This window comes from Poromitra crassiceps (assembly GCF_964638095.1).
Source record: "Poromitra crassiceps genome assembly, chromosome: 17".
Taxonomy (NCBI): Eukaryota; Metazoa; Chordata; class Actinopteri; order Beryciformes; family Melamphaidae; genus Poromitra; species Poromitra crassiceps.
Window position 1 is genome coordinate 23143559 of NC_139635.1, and position 24076 is coordinate 23167634.

At 42.3% G+C, this 24076-nt stretch overlaps 1 protein-coding gene across 3 annotated transcripts in view; it reads left to right on the forward strand.

The window, feature by feature from the left end:
• The first annotated feature begins 2818 nt into the window (after positions 1 to 2818).
• The window catches only part of LOC310791946 (NACHT, LRR and PYD domains-containing protein 3-like), a 61900-nt gene continuing 40642 nt past the window's right edge, over positions 2819 to 24076 (forward strand). The window contains exons 1-4 of one of the 3 annotated variants that reach the window (XM_083653626.1): positions 2819 to 2868; positions 4792 to 4902; positions 10979 to 11098; positions 11445 to 11558. In XM_083653626.1, the coding sequence (XP_083509752.1) occupies positions 2861 to 2868; positions 4792 to 4902; positions 10979 to 11098; positions 11445 to 11558 (353 nt within the window). In that variant the 5' untranslated portion in view covers positions 2819 to 2860. Of the gene's footprint in view, positions 2869 to 4791; positions 4903 to 10978; positions 11099 to 11444; positions 11559 to 13789; positions 13898 to 14479; positions 14594 to 16567; positions 16682 to 24076 lie in introns of those variants that run through there. The other 2 variants (XM_083653627.1, XM_083653628.1) reach the window with 2 other exon arrangements.

Here is a 24076-nt window from a genome sequence, read left to right on the forward strand (position 1 = left end):
CCCTGACCCTGGCCCAGAGAAGAAAAGAGAGAGAGAGAGAGAGAGAGAGAGAGAGAGGGATAGAGAGAGAGAGAGAGAGAGAAAGATAGAGAGAGAGAGGGATAGAGAAAGAAAGAGAGAGAGAGGGATAGAGATATCCTACTAACTACTAACCAGAGGAGTGAATATTAATCACCCCCGCAACCACAACCATTAAATGCCTTTGATTGTATTGCACAACACCTGCCAGCTACAACCATTTATTATAACATGAGAGAAGAGCATGTTAATACTATATTGGAATAGTAAAAATCATTTTTTCATTCTATAATTAATCTCAGAACTCCACAAAATCTGTCAGACAACCAACAGGTTAATGATTATGGCTCTCAAAAAAGTTGCTAGCATTTTGGCGAAATTTGTTTATGAACCTTCATAGATGACAAATCCACTGAGAAACGAACCTTTGCTACACGGTCACGGAATCAACGGAAGTCACCCAACTATAAGGTTGCCCTTAAATTTTCATCTAGTATCCCTTAGGAAAAAAATAGTTCCATAAATCACCTTAGGATATTGTAAGGGAAACCCTGTAACGCCGCATTATGTAATAACTGCACATTATGTAATAAAATGCCAAAATGTAATAACATCTCACTTTCAATATGTAATAACGGCGCATTATGTAATAAAATGCGCAATATGTAATAAATCGCCTCAACGCAATATGTAATAGCGTTTGACGCATTTTGTAATAAATGTATTACATATTGCGCAGATTATTACATATTGCGGCGGTTGCATTTTTTCTGGTTGGAAATGTAATAAGTGGCCGCATTATGTAACAAAATTAGAAAATGCACTGACTTTGTCATAGGGGGGGGAAGTAGGCTAATAAACATATTATGTGTCAAAACCTGTCAAGCAACTATATATCTATAGTTGTTATTTTAGGCTACTTTATTTGATGTTATGGTAATTATTTTACTTATTGACTGTTCTACGTTAAGGAGATACTGTGTGATACGGTGTTATGTTATGCTATTGTGTTATGTGGATATTTCATGAGTGCGAGCAACTATCTTGTCCCAATTTCCCCCCGGCCATGCATCAGTCCGCAACCGACTTACATTTCAGTTCTGGCATTTACAAGTGATAGAAGCGTGGTTGACATAGTCGCACTTACTGCCTCAATCCATAGATTACAGGGCCATTTAAACATAGGAAATCCATTAAGAGTTGAGGATTGCAGAGACGTTTATGGAGGATTGCAGAGACGTTTATGAATTGTCTGATATTACGCACGTACAGTTTTTTTGGCCTCTCCAGTCTCCGCACCGCCCCCACGCTCCCCCCGCCCGCCCGTTCTACTTTGAGGATGGAATTGAGGATTGCAGACATGCACATTTGATTTAAATCGGCAAGCATTTAGACATTTAACTGCTGCCAGCCAGCCACATGTTATGGTTTTTTGTTCATTTAAAATTAGTTTTAATTATATTTTGTTTGATGTTGCAGATGGACTTTGGCTGATCAAGAGGATATATTCAGACTAAAATCCTTCATCAAAACTATTGGAGAATGGGCTCCTGCGCCATAGGCTCCTAGGCTATGCGTTTCTCATGCGTTTGGATCATGCTACACCCTTCCACCAATTTTCATGAAAATCAGTAAAACGCGAGACCACGTAGCTGCTTTACACCATAGGTAAGAATATTTCAGTGGTACCATCATCATCTGCCATCATTGTCTATCAGTGTTAGGATTTGCGCCGGCCATGCTGACCCATTGACCATGCGTCTATGAGGAGACACCTGAACGAATTGTTGTTGTTACATAATGCGGCCACTTATTACATTTCCAACCAGAAAAAATGCAACCGCCGCAATATGTAATAATCTGCGCAATATGTAATACATTTATTACAAAATGCGTCAAACGCTATTACATATTGCGTTGAGGCGATTTATTACATATTGCGCATTTTATTACATAATGCGCCGTTATTACATATTGAAAGTGAGATGTTATTACATTTTGGCATTTTATTACATAATGTGCAGTTATTACATAATGCGGCATTACAAACCCCTTAGATCTCTCTGAGTGTTTGCCCTTATCTATTTAAGTATTCCCTTATGTGTTATAGAAGGTTATTGTGGCCTGAAAATGCAAAAAAGTGAAACGAGGTTCCAGAGTGGAATTCTGTGATAACGCACCGCATAGTATTGTAGCTATAGCATTGGTTCACAAACTGTGGTCTGGTCTGTGGGGCTCCGCCTGGTGGTCCACCTATCTTAATTCAAAGTGCAGGTCTATTTTATCCAGATTTTATTCATTTGTAATGATTGTCTTATATGAATTTAATAGCAAAACTTTTGTAGACTTTTTTTTTAAACCCCATTTTGGAACTCTTCAAAACAATCCTCATTCAAATACAGGCTAAGTTTCCTCCAGAAAAGCATAATTTGAATTGGTAAAGTGTTTGGAACAAAACAACAACAACAACAACAACAACAAATGCAACAACAATGACGAAACAACAGTAGACTAGTGTTTCTTTTCCTTTTTCAAACTAGCAGGATGACATTGGGTGAGTTAACATGCACAGTTGTTTTTGTGTAGAGTGAGGCCACCCTCTGCTGGATTGTAGCCTACTTGCTTGTGTGGAAGTTGAATGGCTGGTTTCTCTCACTCTGCCTGCTCTCTGTCTCTGCCCCTCCCCCACTCTCTCCCGCTCTCTCTCTCTCTCTCTCTCTCTCTCTCTCTCTCTCTCTCCCGCTCTCTCTCTCTCTCTCTCTCCCTCCCTCTCTCTTTGCCCCTCCCCCTTCCTCTCAGAAGAGTTTCACAGCATATCGGTGTGACGCAGAACATTTGCAGCATGAAAAGGTATTGTTTTATTGTACAGTAACATTGTATTCTGTCATATTGTACAGTAATGATGTACTCTGTTATTGTACGGTAACATTGTATGATATTTTATTATTGTAGAATAATATTGTATTGTGTATTATTGTAGGGTTAGGTGAGGGTGACTAGACTGGTCTGAGGCCTAGTTTACACGACAACGCTCCCTGCATCAACTTGCAGGCAAACTTGTGTTGGCTTTGGGCCTTCTGTTTACATGACAATGGAGTTACGGGGCAGTTATAGGACGGCCCCGGGTTCGAACCCCGGTCCGTCCCAGGTTCTTTCTGTGTGGAGTTTGCATGTTTAAGCAGGCTGCTTTTTACTTCACTGAAGAAGACAATGTAAAATGTCATCATAAAAAATAGGGGTAAGCTACTTCCTGTTTTCTCTGCCACAAATATGAGACAACTTTGATACAAGTTATGCTGTTTTTTCAAGTCAAGACATCTATTTATCAACATCATAGTTTATCTTTTGATCTTTATGTCTTGTTTTAGATTTTAGATTAATTCACTATGATTGACGTTAGGGCATCTGTATATTTTTATTGTTTCTTAATTTGCCTCTGAGCGCCCTCTGGTGGTAATTTGGAGCTGTATGAAGCCAAGTTTCAAACACCACACATTGTGAAACCACTATTAGGCCATGTTTAGACAACGGCCTCTGCATAAAACGACAATCTGTTGTTGTGTTCTTGCCTTTGATTTCACGTTTATACACAGTGTTACTGATAATGATTAATGTGCAGACGGCAGTCTGAACCACAAATGTCATGATGACTCATCACCAACCAACTCCATGCAGTGTCAAGTCAGTCAGTATAAAACTGAAACTTCCTGTTACAACCTTCACAATAATGAAGCGCTACTTAAAGAACTACTTCAACATATTCATACTTGGACTTCACTAAAGCATTCATACATACTACATCTAGTCCTAAAAGTTAAAAGGTGTACTGCACTGAAACAGCATTTCAATTAAATATTATTCTTTTAAGGTAAATTCTGCTAGAATATGGCCATTGTTTTTAAAACATGACATCTGGTTGTCCAATTAAAAACAATTTGTGGTTGTTGTGGTTGTTGTTGTTGTTGCTGTTGCTGTTGTTGTTGTTGTCGTCGTCGTCATCATCATCACTGTCATTGTTTCTGGTTATCCACTTTCTGCTGTGGCTTATAGTGTTGGGAACCAAACCAAATTAGAACCAAATCCAATACCGGTAAAAAAAAAAAGAGAGAGATGAATTTAAGTTCTACTTCTATCGGTTCCTAAACACATTTCAGGTGCACTTTTGATTTGTAGTCTGCCAGTAAAAAGGAGTCTGCCCGGCTGCTGTGGCTGTTTGCCAGTTGAATGTATGCATGTCTTCCTGTCTCCTAAAGCTACACAGTAGTGCTCTTTCTGGACTGTAAAACCTACTGTGATTCACTTCCATAGATGACTTCCATCACCAGCATGTCTCTTGACAGTATTGTATAATAACAGCAACCAAAAAAGATATGTTCCATAAACTCTATGAAGTCAATTGACAATATGAATGACTGAATAAGGCTTGTGTCGAGGTTTTTAAAAGTAAACGTTTATCTGTGAAATCAGCATGTAACCTGTTTTGACCCCGTCCCTCAAAGAATCACAATCGCCAATCATCAATAATTGGAATCGATAAGCAGAATCTGAATCATTAAAATCCAAAGGATACCCAACCCTGCTGTGTCTGTCTGTCCTGCCTCCTCTCTGTGTACCATAGTTTTATTTTATTTTGAATTATTTATTTTTTATTATTGTTATTATTAATATTATTCTTATTATTATTGTTGTTATTATTGTTGTTGTCATCATTGTCATTGTCTCTGGGTGTCCACTTGCTGTATCTGTCTGACTTGCCTCCTCTCTGTGTACCAGGGTCCAGCAGGAGAGTCCAGGCTCTCCTCAGCCCAACTGTAAGTCCACGAGGCGTAAACGCTCAGAGCATGGCTCTACTGATGTTACACACCAGCCTTCTTCTGGAAAGCGGTAGGTTCTTCTCACTATTACAATCTTTCTGTTGTCTGAGTCATTGCATAGCCTCCCTCAGTGTGTCATCCAGGTCCTTTCCAGAAATGACTACAATGTGTAGTGTGAGTGAGCAGAATTGTGTTGAACTGCAGCTACCCAGCAAGCAAAATTACGTCATGATAACGTTGTGATGACGTGTTTCAGTGACGTTCAGGACTAGGCAGGATCACAGGGTGATTTGGGGATGATTTAGACGTCTACGCGGGAACGTCAAGCTGACGTCGAAATATGACCGTTACCATGAATGGGCATGTTCAGTTATTCTGCTATGTACACAGTGTATATTCAGCAACTTTATACATAAAGCTATAATTATGTCCAGATTAACAATTTATGCTACATTTTCAAAAAATATAATACCGCCCCGTGTGGGATTTGAACTCGGGATCTACATTGACGGCTATTCTACCACTACGCTAACTGTTGGCTGAAATAATCTGCTGTACGTTGGATTAATATAGCCTACCGTTTCAAAACATGGACCCCTTGTTCCTTTTATACCGGTATACATCTATGTATACATCCATGGAGTCGGGACAGTTTTAATAAAAACAAAAGCTAATTTAATTCAAACCTTAATCTTGAAGAATCATTGAGGAATTCCCTCAAAATTTACAAGTGTCACCCTATAACGTTTGTTTACCCAGTGCTCCTGTTAGGCTATGAGACACGAATATAGCCTATGTAGGATTATGGCAGAAACTTGTTTTATATTTAAAACGTTGGCGTCAAGTCTTGGATCGGACATCACAGTGTAACCGTCTACAATCTGTGTACGAATAACCCCGAAACACATTGCAGACAATTGCAGTTTGTCCTCGTAGTCCCACCTCCACGAATAAACAGTTTGTTAATCAGCGTAGATTGTCCACATGCAAGTGCTGATCACTCGGATTTTGGATAAATAAATTAACCTGACGCTGCCAGATGGATGAGTTTGCTTCACATTATGTTTCACAAACGACATCCATCTGGGTTCGGCCAAGCTACATTGCTGAAGAGGGTGGTCACTTTTTTCAAGCTACTAGGCAGGTGATTGGATGGACCGTCTGTCTGTCACCGTCTGGGCTTGCCAACGCCAACCAATCAGATCGACTTCCCTTCATGACGTAGCAGCGCCTGGTAAACACGAAAAGCTAGGACTACTAATTGCTAAATAGTTAGCATGGAGGTCGCAGATTTTTTGCTGTTTTTGTAAAGTGAATATTGGGTGCAACCATTGACTATTCAATTTGCCAAAAGAAAGAAGAATTACTGCAGATGTCTGACTGAGGATGAAGTGCAGGTAGGCCATTTTGCACGTTAAATGTAACTGATTGGATTAACTGATGTTACGCTAACGTTAGCAACATTTGGAGGTTGGGGTGCTAGGTCTGATGATTGATGATTCATGTTAACGTTAACAGCGATTCATTACTAACACATATCGTTGTTCGTTTCTTCAGGGAACTGATGACACGATATGACACCGTGTGGCACGCACCCTGGACGGCTAACGTCATGGAGACGCAACGCTCTCTAGCCTTTATGATCATGGCAATAACAACCAAATGCTTTGATACAATATAATGATTTAACGCTACTATTTAGCATTAAGGACTGGTGAATTTTAGCATATCTGTCAGTGGAATGGTAGATGTTTACGCATGACTGGAGAATGTTATTTGCTTACTTTTGTGATAATAAACTAAACGGAGAAAAGACGGCCGTGTGGTGTTGTTGTTACATAATCTGCTGGTCTTGAGGCACGATTGGGTAAAATGATAAGATGATGTAAATTCATAAAGATGTTGTCAGATGAATCTGCGAAAGGGAGCTGCCTGGAGCCCAGAGGACGTCAACAGAGAAGAGGAAAAACACCCTTAGGTTACACCATGCAGCATGTATTTGGATATAATCTCAAACTTTAAGAATGGTTCCTTGTTGATTTATTCCTAGTATTGGCTCCCATGCCGTTTGTTTACCCCTTATCTAAAGTACAAGTGCAAAATCTTAAACTATGTTCTATCGATAAACCAATTTCTCGAGTAACAGCTCCAAAATATCAGACATAAAGGATATGCTTGTGAGAGCTATATTCACACTTCACAGTATAATTTATGCAAGCGTCATACGGGGGGAAATATCAGATAAACGGATTGTTATATCCTGAGATCTTTAATCTCGCCTGTATAACATAATGTCACTCGGACACCAACGTGAGTTAACGTGGTTTATTAAACAGCAGCCAACATTCCAATCATAGCAGAATAGGGGAGAGTGGGGTGAGTTGTGCCAGTGGGGAAGTTGTGCCACCCCTTGTATCTACAAAACCATAGAATAAATTGGTAATCTGACCACACATTTTTGAAGAGGCATCCATTTTACTCACTCTGCAAAGGGAGGCAGATGGCACAAGAGCTAAGCACATTTAAGTTCAAAAAACTGTTTTTTGCCTCTCAAAGTAATTTTTTTATGATCAAGGTTTATTGATTGTTGTGTCTGAACAATTATAGACAAGCTTGAAAACATTTCACACATGTGTTAGTGTTTTAGTAAGCTACAATATGAGGGGTTACATGCTGCCACTCCGACGTGCTGCCACTCCGACGTTCTGCCACTCCGAAATATCGGCACTCCGAAAGGGGGTCTATATTCCCCGTTTTTCACTAACCTCTCCCAACCCCCACGCCAAACCTAACCTCCCCCTATGCCTAAACCTAACCTCCCCCAGACCCTAACCCAAAACCTAACCTCTCCCACCCCCACGCCTAAACCTAAGGTCGGCATTGCGGCTTCTAAGGTGAACGACCGCCAGTCCGAATGATGGAAGTTAACGTTCGGAGTGGCAGCATGTCGGAAAGGCAAAGGAACCCCAATATGAGGCTATACTGTTAGCATGATGTTAGCTCCAAACCAGCTATATCGGCGATCCTCAAAGTCCGGACTCCGGTCCGCATCCGGACCGAGACGCCGTCCTATCCGGACCGAGCCCTATAACCTACAAATCATTGATAACTTACATTTTCACGGAGCTTTTCTATTTTAACCGGCACATGCTTTTCTAATCTTTACGGTAATACTGGTTCATCTGCCAGGAAGCTCACAGACCAATGAATGCGCTGTAAATCATCGCACGTGATGCTACTCGGCCAATCAAATAAGCGAATCGTTTCTCCCTGTCGTTTCCTAGTGCTGCTGTGAGAGTGACACATGGACGGAGGGGATGATAGAAGTAATTTCACATGGCGTGGTCAAAACAAATCACTCTTACATGTCCATTCATTGTTCTTACGGGCAGTTCAAAACCAGTATGTCTCGGTTGAAGTGCGATCCGATCCTGACCTGTCTATGGAAGCACCACACATGAGCAAGCACACACACACCAGCGCGCACACACATTCACTTGCCCGACGGAGAAGTTTGCATTGGGAACGCTCGACAGACAGACACAGACAGACAGAGGGGGCAGACGGATAGATTGATATATGGATGGATAGATAGATAGATAGATAGATAGATAGATAGATAGATAGATAGATAGATAAATAGATAGATAGATAGATAGATAGATAGCTCACTTCTCTAAAGAGAAAAGGTGGAGCTGGAGGTTTGTTGGCTTGATTTAACAGTCAGTTGTATACAGACATTGTACCATTAGGCTACTTCAGTCATTGAGTTCAATGGCACTGAATCATAATGCAAGCTACGTTACAATGTTCCGGACCTTTGCTTAAGGACATTTTCTCGAACTGGACCTCTTTGAATTTTAATTGAGTGCCCCTGAGCTATATGATACAAGTTTGTTAAAATGGTGGGGATGGGGTGATTTGTGCCAAAAGGCCTGGGTTAAGTTGTGCCAGTGCAGTTGCAGTTGATTTAGTGAAATTTTATTTCATTTTGTTCTTAAATGTTTAAATAGACCTTGTTGAAGAATATTGCAGTATTGGCAAGTGTAGCCTGGCTCTGTGATAGTTGATTTTGTTCATTTTGAACATAATTTTTATTTCTGAAAATGTTAAATATGTAGGTCAACTGCTGCTACCGTTTAGCCTTGTTTAACCCTGTTATAGTACACTGGACTTTAGTGTTATCTTTATTTTGTCTTGCTTTGATATAGCATTACAGTATATGAGATGAAAATGTTCTGTTTTACTTCAGTAATCAATGGCACAATTTACCCCAACGTATTCTCTCCAAAGGCACAACTTACCCCGCACCGGGGGCAAGTTGTGCCAAGAGACCACTTTTTTAAGAATAGCCATATTTTTTTAACAGTTTATTTAAGATCCAAAGGGAGTGTTCCCAGTGGTGCACAACATCCTGAAATATATTTACATATTGTAGTTGGAGGCATTACTGTCATGCCCTCACTTTAAAGACACCTCAAGTAAAAAGTGGCACAACTCACCCCACTCTCCCCTACACTAGCTAGCAGTAAAGGGACAATACATCACACTGATCTTTGCAGTTCTGTGTTGATTAGCTAATATTTCAGTGGCATTTTGATTAACGTTATGATTTATTTCTATTTGGAACAAAAATTATTGTTTAACAGATTGCATGTTTACTGGGCAGTGGTGAGAAGGGCTTTGTGTTTGTGTGACTTGGGTGAATGGCTAATGGATAGCCATTCACTAGCCTTACAGCTAGCTGATTGCTGCTAATAAGTTCTCCCAGCCTAGCAACGGTCTGAAGGCTATCTTCCCAAATTCTACAACAATGTCTTGTTTATTAACGTTCATAGTTGATAACGTTACAGCTACAGTTACGGTTTCGTACTCAATGTAGAAGATCAAGTGTTTAACGTTTATGTTAGCTTATTGTTTTGAATAGAATGTTTGACTAGCTCAATGGAGCTAGCCTCGGTAGCCGCCGCCATGTTGAATAGTGAAAGAACTACAAACGCACAGGCGCCTCTCGGTGGCGTCACACCCGGTCTCGCCTAAAGCCCGCCCGTAGCTCACACTGATTGCTTCGCCTGGGTGGCGGCCGATTTAAACGCCAATCTTGAAGCCAGGTCCAGACGGAGGTGGTATTGTGAATTTGTGGAACAATGCCGCCCCCGTCTGGCGGAGTCAGGCTATAAATAAATAGCCCAGGCTGAGAAATACGTGATTGATTGCAACCATTTAGTTATCCTCATGGATATTTCAGTGGTGACCGGTGAGTGAAATTAGTTGGATAGTGATACAGTGATAATCTGGGCCAGATCTGACTCGTCATGATATGACTTGAGCTGGCCCCGATTGGGCTCTCTCGATTCGTCCGGGTCCGTCCGTGCTTGCTGGGTATGCCATTTTACATGAATCTTTCAGGAAGTGTAAAGAGCACCCTGTGAGTGACCTAACGGCTAACAGAGCCAGATTTCTGGACTCGATAATTAGGGCAGACTAAATGAGCAAAAATGGCAAATTAGTGGCCAAAATGACTCAACACAAGTACAGTGTCATGGATAGCTCCAGAGTGGAGGACCTCACAGGTGCTTCAGGATGGAGGAGCACACACACACACACACACACACACACACACACACACACACACACGCACGTACGTATATATATATATATATATATATATATATATATATATATATATATATATATATATATATATATATATATATATATATATATATATATATATATTGTATATAAGTATAAAAGAAGACCGCAGCATAACACACATTTACCTAGTTTATTCTTTCTAGTTTTTGTCATGCCCCCCCCCCCCCCCCTCTCATTTGGGTAAGTGGACCTTGAAGATGCTGCTTCTCTACCTCCCAACTCCCCTGTGAGAATCTAACCAAGGTGCATAAATCTCCATCAGCAACACCTGTCACCTGAGTGAAAGTTCCTATATACCTACAGTAGTGACACCATGGTAACACATTTGGTGGCCTTATTACACTTAGCCTACAGTAACTGTGGAAATGAATAGAATAGAATAGAATAGAATTCTGATGGATCCGATCATCACACTATCATATCACATGCAATGTTGTCTGTCTTGACTAGAACTAATTATGATATGCATCAAACATTTGTGGTTCCAGAGGTCAGTACCACAAGCAGAGAGCAGAGTCTCCAGTACCCAGCTGTGTGTCTATGAAGAGTGACCGGTCTAAAGACAGACCTCCATACTTCAGTAATGAACCTGGACCTTCAGACACAAAGTAAGAGGACTGGTTATACTGGAAGCCTACGTGATGGAATATGATTCAATGAGATTGTATTCATGAAAGCAAGCTAGTAGTGAAGATATTAAAGTCACTGGATAGAGAAAATAACTCCTCACTGCTCTACAAAACAACCTAAATGGATGTTTATTTGGATGTTAGCCAGAAACAAACGATTATTTAATTCACATCTATCTATTAATTCCAAGAATGTGTGTGTGTGTGTGTGTGTGTGTGTGTGTGTGTGTGTGTGTGTGTGTGTGTGTGTGTGTGTGTGTGTGTGTGTGTGTGTGTGTGTGTGTCTGTGTGACTAATGATGATATGTATAAAACTGTGTTTCCAGAGATCAGTACGACAGGCAGAGAGCAGAGTCACCCAGCTGTCTGTCTATGAAGAGTGACCGCTCTAAAGACAGACCTCCATACTTCAGTAATGAACCTGGACCTTCAGACACAAAGTAAGAGGACTGGTTATACTGGAATGAGGAAATGTTATTTGATAACGTATTGAAAACTACGGAGGCCAGAGGGCTGTACCACGAAGCAAGATTAGTGGCTTAGCGAGGTAACTAGCGAGGTTTAACCCTACTGTAGGTTTGCCGTACCACGACGCTAGTTAACTTCTTACCGATAGATCACCATAGCAACTTATGCTCTACGGCTAACCTGCTTTGTAGCAGGTTAAGTTCAGAGGATAAGATCAAAACCCATGAAAGACCCACTTACCAATCAGCTCTCTGGAAACAGCGAGTCGCCATTCATATGGTCCCCATATGAAAAATACATTGCATTCAAATGAAAAGAAAAAAGGAAAAAGAAAAACAAAACATGGCTCCTGTTGAATTAATCGAGGACTGAAGCCTTGCACTTGTTGCAGGCTACATATGTGACCACAAAATAGTCAATTTTTTATAAATGAAATCTATGCCCGCACGTACCATGTCGCAGTTCAGCAGCCTTTTTAAATTGTATTATCATTATTTTTTTATTGATAGCCTATTAGCCTATAAGAATTATTCCATCAGTGCGACCAAACACATCATGAGAGCATTATTATTCATTGATCCTAAATGGTCTAAAAACGCCTATGGATTTTGGAAATAGACATGCAGGTTATATTGAGTTTATTGAGAGGGTGAATTGAGCTGCTGTAGATAGCCTACGTGGAGGCAGAAACCGCTCTTCAAAGAAATTACTGATGTGAATAAAAGTGGTAACTTTACAGTCATTCGGGAACAGACTAATAATATCCAACGCGGATTTTGATTCTGACATACATAGTAAAGCTTCACGATTTGCGCTTTGAATGAATGAGGAAATAGGCCTGGTGCTGTAGAAGCTGGAGCAGTCCATATTGCATTGTGATTGGCTAGTTGTTAAAAACCACGCCTCTTTTGCCGGCACGAGCTCCTGTGCATGGGCATTTTCATGTGCACGTGCTCTCAACTTGATTAGAAAAACCTGGATCCACTTAACGAGTTGACAACTACATTCGTGGTGATTGTCACACACCTGAGTGTGCGAAATTTGTTCTCCGCATTTGACCCATCCCCTGGGGGAGCGGTGAGCGGCAGCAGCGCCGCGCTTGGGAATCTATGGTGATCTAACCCCCCAATTCCAACCCTTTGATGCTGAGTGCCAAGCAGGGAGGCAATAGAGAGCCACAGGGATGACGTATTTTTGTAGTCAGAACGCGGAAGTCCCGGACTTCCTGGTTCTTCGCTGTTTCTGTCTATGGGATTTTTGAATGGGTTTTTGCCGCGATGCTTCAAATACGGTCTCTGGGCAACGCAAGAGTAATCAAACGCGAACCAGAGTTCCGTCGGATAATCTTCACACATGAGGACCACTTTCATGAGTTTTGTAGCGTAAATGCGAGCCCTAGAAGTAAAAAACTCGAGCTAAGCTAATCCAGAACTACACACTGTCGCATAGGCTTCCACATCACGTCAGCACTCAACCTGGACTGTACCCCGGGCTGAACGGGGCTGAACCAGGTGAGGGAAAGAGAATTTCCATGTTCCTCCTTTGAAGTGGTGACGTTATTGACGTATATATCCCCATCGACTCAACAGTGTAGTCTCATTTAGCCGTTTGCTAGCTAGTCGCCCTTTTAACAGCACGTAAAAGCTTCAAAACTCGTAAAAGTCGTCTTCGTGTGTGAAGATGATATTACTAAACACTGGTTCGCGTTTGATTAAGCCAGCGTTGCCCAGAGAGATTATTAGAAGCATCGCGCCAAAAACCCATTCAAAACTCCCATAGGCGAAAACAGTGAAGAACCAGGACTGTTAGCATCGATGATCTCCGGACGCGTTTCTGCGACTCTCTATGGGTCCCATTTTTATAGTCTTTGGTATGACTCGTCGGGGATCGAACTCACAACCTCCCAGTCTCAGGACGGAGACTCAAACCACAAGGCCACTGAGCTTGTGTGTGTGTGTGTGTGTGTGTGTGTGTGTGTGTGTGTGTGTGTGTGTGTGTGTGTGTGTGTGTGTGTGTGTGTGTGTGTGTGTGTGTGTGTGTGTGTGTGTGTGTGTGTGTGTGTGTGTGTGTGTGTGTGTGTGTGTGTGTGTGTGTGTGTGTGTGTGTGTGTGTGTGTGTGTGTGTGTGTGTGTGTGTGTGTGCGCGTGCGTGCGTGCGTGTGTGTGTAATGATGATATGTATAAAACTGTGTTTCCAGAGGTCAGTACCACAGGCAGAGAGCAGAGTCACCCAGCTGTCTGTCTATGAAGAGTGACTGGTCTAAAGACAGACCTCCAAACTTCAGTAATGAACCTGGACCTTCAGACACAAAGTAAGAGGACTGGTTATACTGGAATGAGGAAATGTTATTTTATAATGTACTGAAAACTATGGAGGCCAGGAGGGGCCATAGGGAGAGAAAACAGTTTTATGATGGCCAAGATCTAGAACAACATGAGATGTGGGTCAGACCTGCCCTCAGTTTGGCTGAATTCATGCACACAGAAGACATTTTGTTCCCTCAATTTACTGTTTTTCATTCCTACTCATTCTAAACTGAGGGAGGGGGTCAGTAAGAGGACTGGTTATACTGGAAGCCTACGTGATGGAATATGATTCAATGAGATTGTATTCATGAAAGCAAGCTAGTAGTGAAGATATTAAAGTCACTGGAAAGAGAAAAACAACTCCTCACTGCTCTACAAAACAACCTAAATGAATGTTTATTTGGATTATGTTAGCCAGAAACAAACAATTATTTAATTCACATATATCTATTAATTCCAAGAATGTGTGTGTGTGTGTGTGTGTGTGTGTGTGTGTGTGTGTGTGTGTGTGTGTGTGTGTGTGTGTGTGTGTGTGTGTATGTGTGTCTGTGTGACTAATGATGATATGTATAAAACTGTGTTTCCAGAGATCAGTACGACAGGCAGAGAGCAGAGTCACCCAGCTGTCTGTCTATGAAGAGTGACCGCTCTAAAGACAGACCCCCATACTTCAGTAATGAACCTGGACCTTCAGACACAAAGTAAGAGGACTGGTTATACTGGAATGAGGAAATGTTATTTGATAACGTATTGAAAACTACGGAGGCCAGAGGGCTGTACCACGAAGCAAGATTAGTGGCTTAGCGAGGTAACTAGCGAGGTTTAACCCTACTGTAGGTTTGCCGTACCACGACGCTAGTTAACTTCTTACCGATAGATCACCATAGCAACTTATGCTCTACGGCTAACCTGCTTTGTAGCAATTTTTTATAAATGAAATCTTTGCCCGCACGTACCGTGTCGCAGTTCAGCAGCCTTTTTAAATTGTATTATCATTATTTTTTTATTGATATCCTATTAGCCTATAAGAATTATTCCATCAGTGCGACCAAACACATCATGAGAGCATTATTATTCATTGATCCTAAATGGTCTAAAAACGCCTATGGATTTTGGAAATAGACATGCAGGTTATATTGAGTTTATTGAGAGGGTGATATGAGCTGCTGTAGATAGCCTACGTGGAGGCAGAAACCGCTCTTCAAAGAAATTACTGATGTGAATAAAAGTGGTAACTTTACAGTCATTCGGGAACAGACTAATAATATCCAACGCGGATTTTGATTCTGACATACATAGTAAAGCTTCACGATTTGCGCTTTGAATGAATGAGGAAATAGGCCTGGTGCTGTAGAAGCTGGAGCAGTCCATATTGCATTGTGATTGGCTAGTTGTTAAAAACCATGCCTCTTTTGCCGGCACGAGCTCCTGTGCATGGGCATTTTCATGTGCACGTGCTCTCAACTTGATTAGAAAAACCTGGATCCACTCAACGAGTTGACAACTACATTCGTGGTGATTGTCACACACCTGAGTGTGCAAAATTTGTTCTCCGCATTTGACCCATCCCCTGGGGGAGCGGTGAGCGGCAGCAGTGCCGCGCTTGAGAATCTATGGTGATCTAACCCCCCAATTCCAACCCTTTGATGCTGAGTGCCAAGCAGGGAGGCAATAGAGAGCCACAGGGATGACGTATTTTTGTAGTCAGAACGCGGAAGTCCCGGACTTCCTGGTTCTTCACTGTTTCTGTCTATGGGATTTTTGAATGGGTTTTTGCCGCGATGCTTCAAATACGGTCTTTGGGCAACGCAAGAGTAATCAAACGCGAACCAGAGTTCCGTCGGATAATCTTCACACATGAGGACCACTTTCATGAGTTTTGTAGCGTAAATGCGAGCCCTAGAAGTAAAAAACTTGAGCTAAGCTAATCCAGAACTACACACTGTCGCATAGGCTTCCACGTCACGTCAGCACTCAACCTGGACTGTACCCCGGGCTGAACGGGGCTGAACCAGGTGAGGGAAAGAGAATTTCCGTGTTCGTCCTTTGAAGTGGTGACGTTATTGACGTATATATCCCCATCGACTCAACAGTGTAGTCTCATTTAGCCGTTTGCTAGCTAGCCGCCATTTTAACAGCACGTAAAAGCTTCAAAACTCGTAAAAGTCGTCCTCGTGTGTGAAGATGATATTACTAAACACTGGTTCGCGTTTGATTAAGCCAGCGTTGCCCAGAGAGATTATTAGAAGCATCGCGCCAAAAACCCATTCAAAACTCCCATAGGCGAAAACAGTGAAGAACCAGGACTGTTAGCATCGATGATTTCCGGATGCGTTTCTGCGGCTCTCTATGGGTCCCATTTTTATAGTCTTTGGTATGACTCGTCGGGGATCGAACTCACAACCTCCCAGTCTCAGGACGGACACTCAAACCACAAGGCCACTGAGCTTGTGTGTGTGTGTGTGTGTGTGTGTGTGTGTGTGTGTGTGTGTGTGTGTGTGTGTGTGTGTGTGTGTGTGTGTGTGTGTGTGTGTGTGTGTGTGTGTGTGTGTGTGTGTGTGTGTGTGTGTGTGTGTGTGTGTGTGTGTGTGTGTGTGTGTGTGTGTGTGTGTGTGTGTGCGCGTGCGTGCGTGCGTGTGTGTGTAATGATGATATGTATAAAACTGTGTTTCCAGAGGTCAGTACCACAGGCAGAGAGCAGAGTCACCCAGCTGTCTGTCTATGAAGAGTGACTGGTCTAAAGACAGACCTCCAAACTTCAGTAATGAACCTGGACCTTCAGACACAAAGTAAGAGGACTGGTTATACTGGAATGAGGAAATGTTATTTTATAATGTACTGAAAACTATGGAGGCCAGGAGGGGCCATAGGGAGAGAAAACAGTTTTATGATGGCCAAGATCTAGAACAACATGAGATGTGGGTCAGACCTGCCCTCAGTTTGGCTGAATTCATGCACACAGAAGACATTTTGTTCCCTTAATTTACTGTTTTTCATTCCTACTAATTCTAAACTGAGGGAGGGGGTCAGAGGAATGAAGGAGGATGTGACACATACCATGTCCAGTAGATCAGATTCCTTTTTGCATATGGATGCTTTGGGAATTGTCCTGCTGGTATGAAGGCGATGGTGTTTGACAAGCCGGATGTTGGGGGAGGGATGTCGTTGGTGGTAGTTCTCCTTCCTTCCAGGATAATTGTCAGTTGCTGGAGGACCTGGTTGTGCCTCCAGGTATAACGGCCTTGGGAAAGACTTGTTTTGCAGCCAGTGAGGATGTGCCTTATTCAGTGTTGGGCAGTAGCTTGCTACAAGTAGCGAAGCTACATAGCTTAACTAGCCTACATTTCTCAGTAGCTTGGTGGGAGCTTCACTACTTTTGAACCAAGTAGCTTTTTCAGTAGCTAAGCTATTTATAGACCCAAGTAGCTTGTAACTTACCGCAAAAGCTACAAGCTACTCGCCAGAGAAAATCCATGAGCAAAGCACGCAGTGGAGATTTGTGCTGCGGTTTGGATGGAGGAGACATTGCATATGTCAAGTGTGCCTGTGTAGCCAATAAAGCACTTCGTTCCATTATGATGATGAGTTTCATCCTTGCTTTTTAGCATCCTTGCCTCTCTTGCAGCAAGACCCGGCACTACTCTGCCTCTGATTGGGTTGGGTTTAGGCAATGAAGACTGACGATTGGTTAAGGGGAGGGCAAAATATGTCATGTGCTGGCGAAGTCACATCAGCAACGAACTTTGAAAGATGGCAGAGCCAGAGGGAGCCACTGGCAGTGATGAAGAAGACATTCAGGTTTTGTCTGTTTTTGAATATTGTGCCAGTGAGAGTTTCAGTGTGTTTTATAATATAATAAAGCTTTGATGTAGCAAGCTGCTTTTGCCATGTTGCTCGTAGCTTAGCTTGCTACATTTCTCTGGGGATAGCTTCAATGTCGTTTAGCTATATTTAATCGAGAGTAACTGATAGCTTAGCTTACTACATTTTCCAAGTAGCTTGCCAATCACTGGCCTTAGTGTCGCTTGAGTTTGGCCGTGGGGACATGATGGATCTTCTCCAAACCACAGGTTTAGGTTCTTGGGAGTACGAAGTGCATCGTAGGTGGTTCTGATTATGAAGCGAAGTCTGCCTCCTTCTGTATCCCAAAGTTCCCTTCAGGCAAGTTTTCTATGCTCCACTAGTCCTGCTCGGCCTGTGAGACCGCCATTGCGCATCACTCTGCCTGTCTACTCTTGCTGCCGGTGTGAGTTCCAGATCTACTCGCCCTGCCAGATATGTTTGGGGTCCTGCGACTACAGATGACATCACGGCTTCACGCATTGTGATTGGCTGTACGTCGGGCACGTGGGCTTAACTTAACATGCCCAAAATGTCCGACAGCTTTAGATTGGCTAACAGCTAATTGCTACTGATGTTATCAAACATTTGGGCATGATAAGCCATTAAAAATATGAATCATACAAACATTGCATGATCAGGATTCAAGTGTACAGGACCATTTCCCATGAACACGAGCCTTAATCTTTTTAAATAAATGTTGGGAGAGCTTAAAAATACACTTTATCCTAGGAATGTATGCTAATAACACATATCTACTATCTTGTGCATGAAACATTGTGTATACACTTTCAGCTAGCAATTGCTAGCAGTTGGTTCCTTTAGCTTGCTTGCTAACGTTACCTATAGCAACTAAAACAGTCCATTGGGGTCAAGCTAACATTCTCTAATGTTATCAATGTTATAAATGTATCTAACATGATCAATGTTAGATCATCAGGTTGCGTGCTAATGCGGATAAATATCTAGCTAACGTCACTGTTTGGCCGCTGCAGCCAATCATAATGCGTGAAGGTGTCACCTGTAGTCACTGGACCCCGAGCACTTCGGGTAGGGCGAGTAGATCTGGTACTCACACCGGACCTCGGCTACCACCCCCTCGGATACCACCCCACCATGTTTATAGTTTGCTCACACACAATTCAATCACGGTTCCTGAAATAAATTATTTGGAGATACTGTTTTGACAAAAAAAAAAAACCCATCTTTAATATTCACTTGAACCACACGCATTCCCAGACGTCTTTACTTTACTTTACTTCACTGTATTTGTTTATTTGAATGGGACAATGCCAAATTAATTAACACATTGGACATGAAGCAGATACAGTTACCTGAACATGGTAAAAGTGTAAAAAGTGCCGGATTTAGCACAGGCTTGTTTCCATCCGTAGTCCCCAAACATAAAAACAAAGAAATATAAAACAGAGTAAGATCTACATAGGTAATGGAATACACACAAAAATACATAGGTGACAGGATACACTCAAAAATACAGAGAGCCCAGAACATATTATAAGTGTTTACATGTCTGGTTGGATTTCAACCATTGTTTGAGTTTACTTATAAAAGTGGCAAGGGTCAGGCTTTCTCTTAGAGAGACTGGGAGACTGTTCCACGTTTGGCTGCCTTTTATGGACAGGACGTTTTCACCAAACGTGGTCAGTCTACGTTGGACCTCACAGTCACCTCTGGTGTCTGACCTGGTGCCAAGTCCAGTAGTTATAATTGTTGCGCTGCACCGGAGGTTTGCATATAGTTTTGTCACATGTTCAAGATTCAAGATTTTTATTGTCACTCCATGGTACAAGTATCACGTGTGAAATTCTTGTGCTGTGGACTCCGTTTACAACATAGTACAAATATAACAGGGCATATGAGTGCAAAAACAACAAGAGACACAACAAGCAATAAGGCAGTATAGTGATAAGACAAGTCAGAGAGAGTGGCATATTCACTGCACATAGGTGCACATGTCATGTGCATACTTTAGACGTGCTTAAACATTTTAAATTCGGCGTATTTGACATACAGGTGCAAGTAGCATATTCCTTATTGAACATACAATTAAACTCGGCGTTTTAAATTCGGCGTATTTGACATAGAGGTGCAAATAGCATATTCCTTATTAAACATACAATTAAACATTAGACATACGTAATGGTAGCAGCTACAGTACAGTACGGTACAGTACGGCTACTACACTATTTGTGTATGTTAAGGAGTCTCGTGGCCTGCGGGAAGAAACTGTTCCTCAAGCGATTTGTGCGTGCTTTTGGAACCCTGTATCTTCTCCCTGAGGGTAACAGGGAGAACAGGCTGTTGTGGGGATGGTTTGTGTCTTTGATGATCTTCAGGGACCTCCTGAGGCACCGCTGTTTATACAGTTCATGCAGTTCTGGCAACTCACATCCTGTTACATGCTGGGCCGCGCGTCTCACTCTCCGTAGCGCCCTGCGGTCCATGGTGGTACAGTTCCCGTACCAGGTGGTGAAGCAGCTAGTCAGCAGGCTTTCAATGGTGCCTCTGTAAAAGTCCCTAAGGATTTCTGGCCTTAGCCCAAATTTCTTCAGGCGCCTGAGTCTGTGTATTCGCTGTTGGGCCTTTTTGACAACAGTGGCGGTGTGGCCGGCCCAAGTCAGGTCCTGGTGGATGTTGACTCCCAGGTACTTGAAGCTGTCCACCTTTTTTTTTTGATTGAGTTCTTTATTGATAATGAACAAACAGTATATACATATATACATACACAGGCCCACCATTATCAAAAGGATAAAAAACGCAATAAAGCTAACAGCTTATTTCCATTGCGGTCCTTAAGATGACTGTGATAAAATGTGCACTGTTGTGTGTATGCCTGGATGTGTGTAAGTGTATAACAGTATGAGTGCATCAAGCACTTGTAAGAGTCTGCGGGTAACGCGTGGGTGTGCCTGCCATGCAGGGGGAGGATAATATGGGGAAGTAGGGCACATTGAATAATCAATAAAAATAAGCATAAAATAAAATAAAAGACAATTAGTGCAATTAAAAATAAACCCAACAAATCCTAATAAAATACGTACAATAAAATATAATCAAGTAAAATAAATAAAATAAAATAAAATCTAATAAAATACAGGGTCGATTGAGACACCGGCTCAGTTACTGGCTGGCCAATAACAGGTCGCCCCCACCTCATACACCTTGGCTACCATTAAATCCAGCATACCTATAATGTATAATATATTATAATATTATCTATCATTACCATACAATACCACATATTATATAATAATATAATATTATAATATAATACATATATACATATTATCATATATTAAATCCAGGTTCTGCTTCTCCTGATCCAATTCTTGACTTTTACTTTGAAGGAAGGATAGGGGCTAATTGTCTTAATCTCAGCTGCGAGACTGTTCCAGGCTACTGCCGCTGAGTATAGAAATTAATTCTGGCCAATGCATCTTTTGCATTTTACTGGGACCAAATCTGTGGGGCTCCCTCTAGTGCCGTGACTATGTACGTCACTGACCTTGGTGAAGTAATTTCTGAGGTATTTTGGGACAGCATTGTTGACTATCCTGTGGACCATGCCGAGTTTGATTTGTGTTACTCTCTCATCTACTCTGAGCCACTTGAGGCTGTCGAAATGAGACTGTAGTAGGTGAGTCCTGGGATTCAATTGTAAAATGAGTCTGACTAATCTATTTTGCGCTGTCTGGAGCCTGTTTTTCAGTGACAATGTGATGCTGGTGTACCAGGAGGTACATGCGTAATCGTATTGACACTGAACCAGGGCTCCCGCTAGAATTTCCAAAGCATACCTGTTAACAGAGGTTGAAATCCTGGAGAGGAATTTCACTCTCTGGTTAACCTTTTTGGCTACCCTCTGCGCCTCTCTCCTGATAAGGTGTTGTCCAACACACAGCCCAAATATGTGACCTCCTCTCTGGCTGAGACCTCTACTTCTCCCACCACTACCCTAAACCCCGGAGACCTCCTCAATTTAATGGTAGAACCAAAGAGGATGGCTTCTGTCTTACCTAAGTGGAGGGACAACCTGTTATCAACCAGCCAGCAACTGATCCTGAGTAGTTCTCGGCTGATGATCCTTTCTACCTCCCCTTTATCTTGGTGTGAGACCAATAGAGCAGCATCGTCCGCAAAAAGAAGCAAATCACAATCACAGGCAGATTTCATGTCATTGACATATAAAAATTGAAAAAACGGTGGAGCTACTAGGAGTATTTTTATATAGCAATATTTAATGCGAAGTAATATATCTGTGTACAGGCAGTTACAAATCAGAATATATCTTCAAAGTTATACGGGCAGACAAAACGCAACGCGTTTCAACCACGTAGGTCTTCCTCAGGCAATGTTAGCTGGGCGTCGGCCGCCGCACCTGCGTATATAAAGCAAAATACGTGGCAACAGTCAGTTGGGATGACGTATGGTGGGCAGTGCTATGACATCACAGTATAGGATGGGCCTTGTTAAAGCGACGGAGAATAGCAACAACATACATAAGTAATAATAATGAATACACAATGATGGTTACAGCAGAAGACAACAGTCTATAGGATATAGGCTATAAGTTATAGGCTAGGGAGGAATAGGCTAGGGAGGAAAAAGGGGGAAAAAAAGGGGGGGGGGGGGAGGGGGGAGAGAAGAGAGGGAGGGGGAGGAGGGGGAGGGGGGACAGCTGAACACCACATACAGGGCCTGGATAACAATATCATGACTGAATGCAACACAGTTAAATAAAACACGCCAGGTCAAGGTCCTCATTAAGTCCATGCGGGCTGACAGTGTTGAGTGTATGGATCCAGCGTGCTTCACGCTGTAATAGATTCCTATCCAGGTCCCCGCCCCTTGGGTGCGGTTTCACCAAGTCAAGTGCCCAGAACCGGAGATCAGAATCAGCGTGATTGTGCTGTACAAAATGTTCAACCAACGGGGCTTTCATGTCTCTGCGACGAATGGCACCCAAGGGGCGGGGACCTGGATAGGAATCTATTACAGCGTGAAGCACGCTGGATCCATACACTCAACACTGTCAGCCCGCATGGACTTAATGAGGACCTTGACCTGGCGTGTTTTATTTAACTGTGTTGCATTCAGTCATGATATTGTTATCCAGGCCCTGTATGTGGTGTTCAGCTGTCCCCCCTCCCCCTCCTCCCCCTCCCTCTCTTCTCTCCCCCCTCCCCCCCCCCCTTTTTTTCCCCCTTTTTCCTCCCTAGCCTATTCCTCCCTAGCCTATAACTTATAGCCTATATCCTATAGACTGTTGTCTTCTGCTGTAACCATCATTGTGTATTCATTATTATTACTTATGTATGTTGTTGCTATTCTCCGTCGCTTTAACAAGGCCCATCCTATACTGTGATGTCATAGCACTGCCCACCATACGTCATCCCAACTGACTGTTGCCACGTATTTTGCTTTATATACGCAGGTGCGGCGGCCGACGCCCAGCTAACATTGCCTGAGGAAGACCTACGTGGTTGAAACGCGTTGCGTTTTGTCTGCCCGTATAACTTTGAAGATATATTCTGATTTGTAACTGCCTGTACACAGATATATTACTTCGCATTAAATATTGCTATATAAAAATACTCCTAGTAGCTCCACCGTTTTTTCAATTTGAATACTTTTGCCTTTTGAGCTGCTTGGGTCCACACTTTCATTGACTTCCTATTGACATATAAAAGAAATAAGACTGGACCTAAAATGCTTCCTTGAGGCACCCCACAAGTTGGCTCTAGTGAAGATGACATGGTGCCATTCACTTCCACCACTTGCTTCCTACCCCTTAGGTATGACTCTACCCACCTTAGCGAAGCACTGTTAACACATTGAGTGCCAGCCATGTTTTCATTCCTGTAGGTAAGTTGTGCCAGGGGTGTTTTTGACGATTCTGGCTCATTTTAGAACAGCCGAGGATTCTTTTCTGTTAAGAATTCATGAACACCAATCATCTAAAAATAACTAATAGAATGTGTGCTTTCTCTGTCTAAAAGAGTTAGTTTGCAGAGTTAGTAGTTATGTAGATATTAGCCGTTGAGTACAGCATGGTTTCAGCGTCTGGAAATTTATTCAGAGATAAATGGCTTTTTGTGAAACAGTCACTTTAACCATTCATTTTTGGCATCAGTAAGACCGTCAGACATTCTAAACAATAGTTTTGAACAGTAATTTCCTCCATAACAACAGGAAACACCCCTCTCATTCAAACTCCTCCCTCCGTGTGTCTTCTCCTCCTTCCTCCTGGCTCTAACAGCGGGCGTGTCAGAAGCGCGTTGCTGCTGCCTGCCTGCCTGTCTGCTCTCGGGCAAGACGAGTCT